This window comes from Salarias fasciatus, chromosome 5 (assembly GCF_902148845.1).
Source record: "Salarias fasciatus chromosome 5, fSalaFa1.1, whole genome shotgun sequence".
Lineage (NCBI taxonomy): Eukaryota > Metazoa > Chordata > Actinopteri > Blenniiformes > Blenniidae > Salarias > Salarias fasciatus.
In genome coordinates, this window is record NC_043749.1 from 10,769,394 (window position 1) to 10,783,618 (window position 14,225).

General features: G+C 41.0%; 1 protein-coding gene across 1 annotated transcript; it reads left to right on the forward strand.

Annotated features, from left to right (window-relative positions):
• The first annotated feature begins 5,126 nt into the window (after positions 1 to 5,126).
• Positions 5,127 to 7,796, forward strand: il10 (interleukin 10). Its single transcript, XM_030091893.1, has 5 exons — positions 5,127 to 5,399; positions 5,534 to 5,593; positions 6,227 to 6,391; positions 6,928 to 6,990; positions 7,104 to 7,796. The coding sequence occupies exons 1-5, from the start codon at positions 5,217 to 5,219 to the stop codon at positions 7,206 to 7,208; spliced, it is 576 nt and encodes a 191-aa protein (XP_029947753.1). The 5' UTR covers positions 5,127 to 5,216; the 3' UTR covers positions 7,209 to 7,796.
• Positions 7,797 to 14,225: the final 6,429 nt, after the last annotated feature.

Below are 14,225 nucleotides of genomic sequence, written 5' to 3' on the forward strand. Positions count from 1 at the left end.
GCCGCTCGGTGCAGACAGCTCAGCCAATTGATCACACCAAACCTACAAAAATAAAACAATGTTCACATGAAGGACGCCTCCTAGAGGACAGAGGCTGCCAAAAGTAATGAAAATGTATTATTTACTCTTTCAAGTAACTACTTGCTCAACTCTCAATAAGTAATATTTAAAGTGTTCTGGGAAAAGTAATTAAAGTGAGGACACCATGAGAATTAGAGAAAGAAAAACCAAGCCTACTATTTTAACAGAGTGTTTGGAGTGGTGTCTTAAAACAGTATGAAAGGCAAGAGTAAGGCTCAGAAACTGTGAAGACTGGAATAAAGTCTAGAGAAAGATGAGCAGCAGACTGATTAAACAGCGAAACATGGAATCGTCTTATCGAGGCTGCACGCCTGTGAAAGTTTCGTAACAGAGCATGAGTCCAAACACACGTCAGAGCCGTGCACGAACCCCTTTAAGCTCAGACATGAGAGCGCGGTCTTTCGACTGCAGTTGCCTAACCTTACACTGAGTTTTCACAACCAGTAAACAGCTGAAATGACTTCAAACACAATCATTAAAACTATGGTTCTGATTCACCGTCTGAATCACGCTCATAAACCGGACAGAAACAGGCAGTGCTTACAAAAGGTGTGGTTAACACCACTCAGCAAATGATGAATTGCAGGCAGGCTACATGCGCACTTGCACTCCAACACAGTAAAAAAAAAAAAAAAAAAAAAAGAAAAAGAAAAACAACATGGGGAATCTTACTGATAACATCAAGATTGTAACATCCAAATCAGTAAAGGAAAGTTTAATTTAGTATTGAATGTCTGGCAATCTGCAGGTCAGCTGGACTATTTGTGAAAAAAGGGATTTTGACATCTCAGCTCGAGACAAGTGCTTGCTCAGCAGACACACAGAAACTTCAGTTTCAGGTTACAAAAGCGTCTTCTTTTAATGATGCATGCTAAACTCACATTTTAATGTTGGCTGTGGAAGTTTTTCTGAGTATTTCAGGTCAGATTTGCATATTGAATTTTTGCAGCTGTCCCCACTTTAAATACACTGAAATATTTCCTACAGATTTACGCAATATAACTGCAAACCGATGATCAACAGACAGCTCATATTCACCTCAATGCGTTAACTTATCTAATCAATCGAGGAAACTCATCGCTAACAGGTCGCGACCTTATTCCACTTGTGTCACGGTTCTGCAGAAGTGTCAGAGTGGGCATCCACCCACTCTCAGATCAGCTGGCACATCCATAGTGTGTAGCGGTCTTGCAACAGCATGCACTTTCTGAGCAGAACCTTATCATGAGACGATGATGAGGGAAAAAAAACACACACACACCTATCTTTTGATATAAACAACAACAGAAACTGAACTGTGAGCGATGAAGTAAGACACACTCACAAAGCTGCACATGGCCTCAAAGAGGCGACTTTATGAAAGTGAAAGAGGAATGCGGTGAAACTGTTTATAAGGCAGATTGGTTTCCTCTAAGTAGCACTTGTAACTACACTTTTTTCCTTTTTGCAGGGGCCCAATTTTCACAAGTGCAGAAAAAGTGACGCATAAAGTGGAGGAAATGTTCAGAACATCGTGCACCTCAACAGGTTAAAAGACAAAATAGATAAAAAAAATTCATCACTTTTTCTTACCGCTTTGAATTTTGTATAAGTTGCAGTTTCATAAGGCGGGTGCTGAATCAGCTGGAGGTGATATCAGTGCTTCGGTTCCAGGTAATGCGCCGAAACACGCTTTGGCAGCGAGTAACACCATCAGAAGCTGGTTTCAGCTCCTTCACCTCTCTGACAGAACCGAGAGACGCTCTCACCACAACGTCACCTGAGCCGATTCAGGGCCGAACGCCGTGCGCTGAGTAAGAAGCGGAATGATGCAAGTCAGATGAAATCTGGAGGAATCAGCTCGGGCCCCACGCTCAAACCAAACCTCGATTCCTGGTAGAGCTGATGGAGGGAACGACTGAAGCAAGACGACGTGCAGAAGAAACATCAACACGACAAGCTCCGAACGGACAGAGTTCGCTTCCTATAGAGCTGATTTTACCACAAGAAGCAGGCTTCACAACGGATGTTCTAAAGCTGCCTATATTTAAGATCAGAGTTAGAACTTCCCCACAGTTAAAGCTGGAACAGGATGATGTTTTAGTCAAGCTGCTTCTGGGTTCGACTTTTAAAAGACCTCATGTGAGGAGTTCCCTGAGTGTGGGAGGATAAACCCCCCTTACAGAAATTACATCACACACACACACACCACCACCACCTTCTCCTGCGCCCCCCAGTGGATGCTCATCCCAAACTTTGAAAACCGCTGCCGCTTCCAGAGCATAGAGCTTCTAACCAAACTCCTCACACAGTTTTATATCTTCATTGTTTCAGTCTTCGCCGTGTTCCTTCAAGAAGGGCCCCTGACAGCCAAAAGCATTAAAACCCCAAATAATTATTTAGTAAATGTGTTGCTCTGTTGTTTGAGGGAGATGTGGTGAACCTCTGAGTGGTGGTCTGCCTCTGTCATTTGTTTTTCAGGCTATTTCTGTCTGTGTTTCGGGTGGCTGAAGCTCATCCTGAAACTTGTAAATCATTCACCTCGTGACAGGCGAGTAGTGCTTGGTCATAAGTAGAGCGCATGGATCGACTTGACCTCTGCAACCTCCAAGGGTCAGTTTGTTGAAATATCCACAAATCGAAACTCAAGGAAAGCAGACGAAACTTAAGGAGCCACAAAAAAAAAACAAGAAAAACAAACAAAAAAAAAACCCGAGGTCAGGTCGGTTCATGACAAACTCATGATAGACAGGATTAGTAATACTGAAGACACCGAGTAGTTCCTTCTAAACCATCATCACAGGATACTCACACATGACGACTTGCTCAGAGGCTATCTAAACACCGCCTTACTCATATACGATGATAGCTCTCCATACATAACGGCCACTTCTGAATAAACCGAGGAGGCAGCTGTCTGAATTCAGACTTTAAATTTTAAATTAATGGACGGACGGAATGGCTGGAATTTTTTTAGGTGACGACTGAATAAAAAGAAATGACACCTCAGAGTTTGTGTCACTGATCAAAAAAGCCACAACAGAAACTTTGATTTGAGTTGATCTCATTGCAACTGTGACCACATCATGACATCGCAGAGCTAAATGTCACACACACACACACACACACACGGTAGGCGAATACACAAATCATTGTTTCTTGTAATGCTAACTTGCATTACTTACTGTAACTGTGAGAGAAGTGGCTTTTCAACATTGCTAAGTTTAGACTGAAGTCGGCCACAAAGAATAAACGGCGCTGTCTAAAATACAGCAACTCTTCAGTGAACTATAAAAGATCTGTGACTGACAGGCAATTTCACCACATGCCACCAACAGGATGTGCTGCAGCACCGCTGCTGAAGCAAACCCAGCCGCTGGGCACCACCAGGCAGTCAGCCTGGGTTTGATGCAGAGCTCCTGCTGAAGATTTTCCAGTTGGACTGAATTATTAACATTTCAGGGTTTTTGGCCTTGTCTGAAAGTCAATCAGGTCGACTGATGGTCTCAAGTCCAGCTATTGTTAGTCTGTGCATTAAAAATGTATCTAGAAGTGACAGTCGACTCCACACGTTCCCATTTCAAACAAGGATAAAGCAGTCAAGAAGACTGATCCTTGACATTTTCCTCCTGTGAGGCTGCCCTCACTGCACCAGGCCTTCATGCTCCCTTCAGTGTGACATAAGGCTCCAAGGTAAATCAACCGATTTGAACTTTTTTTGCACATCCCAAAGTTCATTAACACACTGTGCTTTTTTTTACATCCTGCAGAGGTAAGCGCAACAAATGACCTCCCCTAATATCTTGAAATTACCAGTGTTGACCAATACTAGTGGGCAAAGACACCGCGTACAGCGTGTCAATAAAATGAGGATAAGTGGACATTCCACAAGACTGAAAAAACACCGAAGGGAAATTACACTCCTGCCTCTTAAAAAATCGAACCAGATCTCAGCAGCTGCTCAATTATACTAGTTTTTTTTAAATTGCCAGTGCATACTTGTGAACTGGAGTGCCCATAATGGAATTTTAAGAGAGATTACCTTCATTTGTTGACACAAACTTAGAAAAATAAGACACTTGACGTCTTCTGGCTTCCCCTGTGCAAGCCTCACTATGTATGTCTGACATGCAGAGAGAATCCACAGCGTCATCAATATAAAACCACAGTTCACACTCTATATATATCCAACTGACGCACGTTCCATTGTTATTGTGTATAATTCAGCAATTTTACTATGAATAATGCTATTTTAAGCACTACTTAGTGGAGTTATCTACCAACTCTGAAGCTTCTGCTGTGACTAAACGTGTAGTCCTTCTAATCATTTTGAAAATATGACATTTTTTTCAATAAAACTCTGACACTGAATTTTCATTGGCAATAGTGACTTTGTAGTGTAGTTTATTAACATTCTTGTTTCATTATCTCTACCAAAACTACTAACAGCATTATTACTTTTGCATTCATAATTTCATGAGACACACTGGGAATTTTTTTTTTAAATCCTACAACAGCACAATGACAATAACAAAACAACAACAGTAATAATAATATCAATAATAATAATAATAATAATCATAATAATAATAATAATAATAAAAATAAAAATAATAATAACAATAACAATTACAAAATTCCAGAGGAAATTTTACTTTGTGCCTGCAAGCTCTTGAATAATAATAATAATAATAATAATAATAATAATAATAATAATAATAATAATAATAATAATTTCACTAGTAGTGGTAGTAATATATCAATATATTATATATATCAATATCAGGATTATTGGGCTTATTGACAAATGACGTCATAAGAAATTTCCATATTTGTCAATGTCAGGTTTTCTTATTTTCCTTGACAGCTCAGGAGTCTGAAGTCACTATTATCTGAGGTCGATCTTACACCTCATGGGAGGAGTACCCCCATTTGTAATTCCCCATGCACGTAAGTTTAACCGTTTCTGTTCCAGTAAGAGGGAGGAGCGTTTCAGATGAGTGTCGGATGGATATAAATTAGGTTCGGGATGGACCTAAAAACATGCACTTTGCTGCTCTGAGCACTGAAAACATCCCTCCTCTGACAAGCTTGAGGACCTGATCGACGTCGGCGGACCCCGCATTGTGCTTCCTCCCTGCAGCTCGCCCAGCATCATGACTCCTCCTCGGCCCCTGCTCCTGCTGCTCCTCCCGGTGCTCCTCCCGGTGCTGCTGCTGCTCCTCGGCGCGGTCAGGTGCACCCCGCTCTGCAACAACCGCTGCTGCCGGTTCGTGGAGGGCTTCCCCGTCAGGCTCCGGCAGCTCAGGCAGGACTACTCCCGGATCAGAGACTTCTATGTGAGTGTGGCTTGTTCTCCAGTGGAGGCAGGAGGAGGAGGAGGAGGAGAGGAGGAGGGGAGGGGGGCAGCCTGCCCGTCCTGCTGCTGCGCGCCGCGCTGCTCAGCCTCTCACTCTCTGCTTTCTGTTTGCAGGAAGCCAATGATGACTTCGAATCTGCGCTGCTGGACCAGAGCGTGGAGAACTCCTTCAGGGTGAGCTTCTACACTCGACCGACACTTTGCAAAACGAGGATTTGTGCAAACAAACGGTGGTTTGAACGCACGGCTCAACCCGTCTTTTTACAAATGTGTAATGCAAATAATAGTGAGCTTTGGGTGAATTTACTCATCCTCTTCTGCTCTAGCATGCAATGATGGGGATATCTCTATTTCATAATAATAATAACAACAACAACAACAATAATAATGCTATTTTTCCTGCATCATCTAAAATGTATTTTTAAATCCAAACATCACCTCCTCTTATTGGATTTCTAAGATAAGATCATATTGAAAGATTACATTTTTTGGTTGATTTACATTTATCGTACCAAGAAGTGACAAACAGATAAAGATCCAGCTTCTGAGTGAGATCTGTGCAAATTAGCAGTCAGTGCAAACTTACTAGTAAAGGGAAAAATGCAGCTTTTGACTGATTGATGGGTTGACTTGTCACATCAGTAATGCTTCTAGTTGTTCACTACAGTTTTTCATAATTATACTGGCAGCTTTTTAAGCTCTAAAGATGTGTTCTTTGATCAGATAGTTTCAAACACTGGTTTTCTTCATGGATCATGTGTTGTCTATCATTCAATAACTGGTCTTGTCTTCTCCTCTCTCTCTCAGAGCCCCTTCGCCTGCCATACCATGAACAACATTCTGGACTTTTACCTCAGCAGAGTTTTGCCGAAAGCTTTGGAGGAAGAGAGTGAAGACGTCAAAGATCTAAAGCCTCACGTGGAGTCCATACAAATCATTTTTGATCAGCTGAAGACCGACGTCATCAGATGTGTGAGTACTGCTGTTTGCTTGTGCATCTAGTCAATACAGCATATTCTGCAAACGTACACTGCCACAGGTTTCACACTGAGTGACGCTGGGTATCAAAAAATATGAGGCATGTTGTATTTTTGTGTGGTATGCTCATGACTGCCACAATCAAATAGCTAAAACTACCTTTTTTTGATTTAAACTATAAACAAAAGCTACAATTATTCTGTGCACTTTCTTTTCTGCATTAGCCAATAGGCTTCCTAAGAAGGAAAGGGAAAGAAGAGTTCAGTGGTGGCTCACAGAGCAGATTATATAAATAGATGAGTCAGGACTCAGGATCTGCTGATCCAATTATTGCAAAAAAAAAAACAAAAAACAGGAAATAAAATATTTAAATTGACTGAATTAGTGGCATTATTATCTATGCATGTAAATACCCTGGTGATTGTAACTATATAAACAGAAAGATAGACTTGTTTGGGAGTTTTTAGGGCAAAGACTCTGAAAGTATTCTGACCTGAGGTAACACTGTGTGTCTGCTGCTCTCTTTACAGAAGAACTACTTCTCCTGCAAGCAGCAGTTTGACATCAAGAACCTAAACTCCACTTACACTCAGGTAAGAGTCCAGTCTCCTTCCTTCGAAGAGAAAACTGGAAATGTGCACTGTGTAAACTGTGAACGCTTCTCACTTTCACCCATTTAAAGTGAACCTGGTGTTTGTTTTGGCAGATGGAGGGTAAAGGTCTCTACAAGGCCATGGGGGAGCTGGATCTGCTGTTTAACTACATTGAGACATACCTGGCCTCCAATCGGCACAGAAACCAAGCGGACTGAAGACCAACACCCGCACTGTGATCAAAATGTGACAAACTGTCTGTCATTACCTGCTGCTCTCTCTCCGTTATTTCGAGTGAGACCAAATGTAGATTTTATTTTGTGTACTTGCTAAACTCAAGAGTATATTTTTTGTTTGTTTGTTGAAAGACACTTCATTTTCCTATTTGTCCCAAGGACAAGTTCCATTTTAGGACCATTTTCAGTCCAACAGAAGGAGGAATCAAAACTATCATTGTCAGAAGTGTCATATTTATATTTTTCATTTAAATATCACCTTTATTTATTACATGCAGTCTTATGGCAGCATAGTGGGGCATTTTAACCTTATAGCTTAAGTGTTCTGTGGGCCAGACAGGCCTTTTTTGTCAAGTTTGCATGTTCTTCTTTGGAAATACCCGAGTATGATATGAATGTAGGATTGTATCTCTGTGTGTGATGAGCAGTGTGATGCCATGTGACACTAGTGACTAGTTCAGGATGTAGGCTGCCCCTCCTTGTGTTCAGTGTTGGCTGGTTTAGACCCCAGCTTCTTGAGAACTTTGTCTGGATGAATCGATTCTTAAAGATGGATGAATGTATGTAATTATTATGAATGAGCAAATAAACTATTTTATTTCCCAAGATGTTGTGATGTGCCATTTCTTCAGAGTGCTTCTGTGGCGCAGCACTGAACAGCTCCTGCAGCTCTCTTGTAGAGATGAGGAACTTTCAAGTGTAAGTTCAACATGCTGATGCGCTAACCTCAAACATGACCCATATACATCACTTACCAGCAGAAGCCCGGCTGTACGTTAGCTTACCGTAACCTTCACCCCCGTGCCATATGCACACTTGCACGCTTATATATACGCATGCAAAACAGATAACGCTGAGTCACATAGACGCTGATATAGAATAGGATCAACACACAGGCTTTCACGGCTAGATGCACTCAAGCTGTGGTGCTCAGGTACACGAGATTCCAAATCGAGAAAACCAGAGGAGATAATAAATGGGTAATTCGAGAGTTTATTGCATCATGTTGTGCATCCTGTCCTCACATTTGATGTCAGTGCACAGGCACATATATGTCTTTAAGGTGCCCAACTTGCATGAATCCTGACTTGACTCAGGACTTTGCAAGTGAAACCGCTGTCAGACTCTTCATTAATTACTCACTGAGCACCAGATGATTTGAGTACTATCATCCCAGTAATCATGACGCATAATGAAAAGCTCTCATTCATAACACTAGTGAAATAAAACCACTCTGCTGTGCCCTGCTCTACTCCTGAGTGATCTTGTGAAAGTACCACATGAATCAACCTGTTTTCTGTGTGGGATAATGTTTTGAATCGCGCCGGCCGTGAAATGATTAAGTAGTCGTGTAGCTGTCAGACAATGAATGGATAGTTTGTTCAGACCAAGGCAGGGTGATGCAAACCAATGTCAATACTTCTCAGAAGTAAAACTGCAGCATGTACGAGGACATCCAGCTTTGAACGCAGCCCATGTTTAAATAGAGTGAATCACTGATGTGTTTCCTAAGACATCTGCTCACAACACACGTTGGCCCCGTGCCTTCCTTTCCCAATGTCTGTTGTAGATAATGGAGTTATGGTAGAATGTAGTATGGAAAAGTTGTACTGTGAGCCATTGAGAACTTCCACGAGAAGTGAAACTGGACAGTATAGCAAATGAATGAAAGAATAAATAAATAGCTAGGTCAGCAACATCTGGTCACTATTTTAAATCATGGAACTTTGCATGGCTTAAAGAATCAAGGATGAGATCCGATGCTATAGATATCTTCAATGTTGTCATACTCTGACTGCATGGTGGCACGCTTTAATTTAAAAAAAGTGACTCGTTGTGATGAGTCTACCGATTGCATCATTGAATAGAACGAATCTGGAATATTAATGTGTGACAGAGCGGACCCCGTCACTGACTGTGGACAGCGCACACACACACACACACACACACACATGCTCCATGCCACATGCCAAACACTTCTTACATCCTGTTCTGCTACACCCCTCACAGAATGTCACCACGATTCTCCCTGAAACAGTCTGTAGTTCAGATTCCTTGCTTGTCATGTGCAAACTTGGCCATTAGAGCTGATTCTGATTTCGTTCAGCCCAGACTTTTATTAACATTCAAAGAAGTCCCTGTTCTTGATTGAAAGAAGTTTAGTGCTGTGCTAGAGATGACACAGAATAAGAGAGCTAGAGGGTTTATCCAAGCCTTAAAGTGAATCAAATTCTGCTGCAGGATGTTGAGTGTCTTTCATTCTGTAATGAGTGATTTGATTGTGAAAACACTGCAATCATGTGTTCTGGGGGCGGATTAAAATGGTTAAGTCTGGAAAAAAAGATGTCATACAGGCCCACAAGCTATTTCAATGTCAGTGAGCGCTCATATTCCATATATAAGTAATTAAATGCCGCATTCTGACCATAGATTTTTCTGGGGGCGTTGTTTCAGTCATATTTGTCATGTCTACGCATTTGAAAATTCTGCAGAAAATTGTCATTTCCACATTCAACCCAGTTCCTTGTTAAAGAACCACGTAGTCAGTATATTCTGACTTCTGTTTATGTTGTGAAATCTAACTACGTATCAGTCAGTGACAAATCCCGGGGAGATTTTCAGGAATCTATGAAGAAAAACCTGCTGTACAACCTCCAGGAGCACAACCAAGACAAATAACATTGCTGATGATTATATAAGCAAACCATCACCAGAAATTCTTAGATTCCGTCTTCAAAAATGCATTTTACAAGTGTTTCTGCACTAGAAACTATTGTAATGCACAGCGATGACACTGACACAACATGATTATAAGTACGCCTGGTTTCTAAAGCTCCAAGATAATGCAGGTACATTCTCTCATAATGTCTCGAGACATCAGTCTCAGGTTGTTTACAGAGTCTCGCCACTTTAAATCATGGGCCGGATGGTGTTTGTCCCTGGGGATGCTCTGTGCATTTGTTAAATAGTATCAATGGAAGGGAGGCGGATGGTCCTCAGAGCAGTTTTGATTATCTATTGAAACAGTTTTTATCCCTCCGTCCATCCACTGGAGACAATCACATGGTTTTCTGGAAGCATTTCCATTTAAACCACACTATGCTGGTTTTAATCACTTCTTTAAATATTGCGTGTGAATGATATTCTTTTGATTCCATGCCAGAAAACTGCAATTGACTTATTTTGCAGAAATAGAGTAGAGTATTATTTTATTAATCCCAAACTGGGAAATTCTGGAATGGGACAGAGTTCTTTCTGGGAAACGTATCAAAAATTAATATGGCGTGGTCGAGGTTGACTGCTTCATAAAATGGTGTTTATGTCACCGCTCCAAAATCCCAGTGACGAAACAAAAATACTTGCAAGGTTGAAAAACGAGACAAAAGAAAGTACTTACAGAGTCAGTTGAGGTTGAGGTTGTGATGCTTCCTGAGCTCTTCCATAGCTCCTTCGTCCAGACAACACAAAGAAAGAACAATGTGTTGACTTGTCCAGATCTTGTTCTGCTTGGAGCTCGACTTCAGCTCCTTCCTGAACACCAACAAGACAGTCGGGTCTCCAGTCAGACAAGTCCTCTCAGTACCATCATTTGCACATCGACTTTCTGACCCTCACTGACCAACTCTGTTTTTAGCTTTCTCCAACAAAACTCTCACAAAGACTCACTCAAAACTTTCATATTTGATAAGCCCCTCCCACTGGGCCTAACCAATCAAAATAACACATTCAGAAAAGGTGTATTTGTGGTCAATAAACAAATAGAAAATCGCATTAAACACTAGTGGAATGAAAAAAAACCTCCACTCATTAATATAAGACACCGACTAGTTCAAAATGAACTCTTAAAATGACAAACATACATAATTAGCTGATTAAGATAATGCAGTATTGTAAGTGTTAATTAATCCAAACCAGACAGTGATGGAGTTACAGAGAACAGACTCAATGATGGCAGTGTAGAATGCCATCAGCAGCTCCTGTGGCAGGAAGTACAACCTCTGCTGGGCCTTTTTCCTGACAGTCTGTGTGGGGGTCCACTTCAGGTCCTGAGAGATTGTGGAACCCAGAAACCTGAAGGTGTCCGTAGTAGACACTGTGTTGGTGAGGATGGTGAGGGATTTCTCCAAAAATCCACTGTCATGGTGTTGTCAATGACTCAACTCCAGTCTCTCAAAGGATTTCATGACCACTGACATCAGGGCAACAGGTCTGTAGTCATTCAATCCTGTAATGAACGGCTTCTTGGGGACCGGAGTGATGGTGGAGCGTTGAAGCATGAAGGCACTTCGCACAGATCCAGGGAATCGATCATGGTGAAGGTGGGTGCCAGTTGTTCAGCACAGACTCTTAGTTCAGGAGGGGGACACATGGAATTCCTCAAGGCTCCATCCTGGGTCTGCTTCAGGTTTACAGCTACATGCTACCAGTGATTCAGACTTGAGACACTATGCAGACGACACAACACTCTTTCACCAGAAAAATATGGTCCAATACAAGCATGGAGTGACGGTACTGAACAGGTAACTGGGCGTGGACGTACAACACAGAGACATAATCTCAACATCAGAAAGATTTTTTTTTTATAATTCAGATTTTTATTGTGTTCTCACATTCATGGTACATGGTTTATATACCAGGTGTGCAGAATTATTAGGCAAATGAGTATTTTGACCGCATTATCCTCTTTATGCATGTTGTCCTACTCCTAGCGGTATAGGCATGAAAGCCTACAACCAAATAGGCATATAAAATGACGTGCATCTCTGTAATGAGAAGGGGTGTGGTCGAATGACTTCAACACCCTAGACGGGTGCATATTTACCAGGCAACTTTCTTTCCTTTGGCAAATGGTCAGAAGAGAGATTTGACAGACTCCAAAAAGTCAAAAAAAAAGTGAGATGTCTTGCAGAGGGATGCAGCACTCTTAAAATTGAAAAGCTTTTGAGGCATGATCATCGAACAATCAAGTGATTCATTCAAAATAGTCAACAGGGTCACAAGAAGCGTGTTGAAAAAACAGGGTGCAAAATATTTCAGAGCTGCAACATCACTGGAGTGCCAAAAAGCACAAGGTGTGCAATACTTAGGGACATAGCCAAAGTAAGGAAGGCTGGAAAACGACCACCACTGAACAAGACACACAAGATAAAACGTCAGTATCGGGCCAAGAAATATCATGAGACTGATTTTTCTAAGGTTTTATGGCCTGATGAAATGAGAGTGAGTCTTGATGGGCCCGTGGCTGGATCAGTAAAGGGCAGAGAGCTCCACTCTGACTCACACGCCAGCAAGGTGGAGGCGGGGTACTGGTATGGGCTGGTATCATCAAAGATGAGCTTGTGGGACCTTTTCGGGTTGAGGATGGAGTCAAGCTCAACTCCCAGTCCTACTGCCAGTTTCTGAAAGACACCTTCTTCAAGCAGTGGTACAGGAAGAATCAGCATCGTTCAAGAAAAACATGATTTTTAATTTAGAACCTGTGGTCCCTCATCAAATGTGAGATGTACAGGGAGGGAAAACAGTATACCTCTCTGAACATTGGGAGGCTGTGGTTGCTGCTGCGCGCAATGTTGATCGTGAACAGATCAAGACACTGACAGAATCCATGGATGGCAGGCTTTTGAGTATCTCAGCCATGAAAGGTGGCTATATTGGTCACTGATTTGTTTTTGAATGCCAGAAATGTATATTTATAAATTTTAAGTTGTTATATTGGTTTCCCTGGTGAAAATAAATAAGTGAAATGAGTATATATATATGTTTTTTTTGTTAAGTTGCTTAATAATTATGCACAGTAATAGTCACCTGCACCCACAGATATTGATATTTATGAGTCTTTTGGGTTCATCGAGAACATAATTGTTGTTCAATAATAAAATAAATCCTCAAAAATACAGCTTGCCTAATAATTCTGCATGCCCTGCACAAATAAACACACCAGTAGTGTCATACCTTTAGAGGACCACTGCACCCAATACACCAGCCTTTTACTGATGCCTCCTCATTGTACCACAATGAAGAGTAATTCCAGTTGTATGTTTAAGTTTAAAATGTTGTGAACTTCTGTACAGACATTTTTTGAATGCAGGGTAGCTGGGTTTGTGATAATGCTATTGTTTTGGGAATAAGATCTGTATGACAGCATATCTTCTACTCAACAGCAAACCAAGGCATGAGAGACTGTTTGGCTTGTTTATTCATTTCAAAGCTAAATAATAAAGGCAGGCAATCCTAATCCTCCCTCCTCTTTATGAGGACAGTCTGCTCAGTTTGATCTCAGGTTTTTTTCTGCTCTGTAGAAAAACTTTTACGATGTTATCAAAGTGTCTGAATACATCGACTGATATTACAAGAGGAAGCATCGCTGTAATGTAATAAAATGGGAGAAGAATGACCATTTGTGCGACATTAATCTTTCCTCACAGCAAAATGTTTAGCTTATCTCATTTTTCAAGGTTTGTTTTAGTTTTCATGACGTTGAGCCCAATCATGTCATTAATATGTTCAGACAATCTAATTCCAAGGTATTTCATTCCCTTATGTATCCACTTAAAATTAAACTGCTCTTCAATAGATGCCAGACACGGTTTTGGGAGGCATCTCTTCTCATTTATTCCTGTTAATAAAATATTCTGAATATTTAGAGAAATACTATATTATTTCCATTAAACAGGATGACTGTGATAAGGGATCGGAACTACAGTCAAGATGTTGTCTGCATACAAAAGCAACTTATATTCATTCCCGCCTCCTCTATCTCCTTCAATACTTAAAAAAAAAAATAATAATAATATTGCACTGAGAGAACAACCCTGGCATGCTCTGCGAGTTAAACTGTAAAAAGGGGAGAGCACACCGTTATTCATCACTGCAGCTCTCGGTTCTTTATATAACATTTCTATCCATTTAATAAAATTCTAACATCAGAAAGTTGGAAAAAAAAAAAAAAAAAAAAACTCAACCAAGAGATTTGAAATCCACTCTAGATGCCCCCATTTT

Excerpts from the sequence above, each read along its gene's own strand:
- il10 (XM_030091893.1), top strand. The coding sequence starts at position 5,217 with ATGACTCCTCCTCGGCCCCTGCTCCTGCTGCTCCTCCCGGTGCTCCTC. Across the intron at positions 5,594-6,226 it reads GCGTGGAGAACTCCTTCAGG|AGCCCCTTCGCCTGCCATAC; the intron begins GTGAGCTTCTAC and ends TCTCTCTCTCAG. Across the intron at positions 6,991-7,103 it reads TAAACTCCACTTACACTCAG|ATGGAGGGTAAAGGTCTCTA; the intron begins GTAAGAGTCCAG and ends TTGTTTTGGCAG.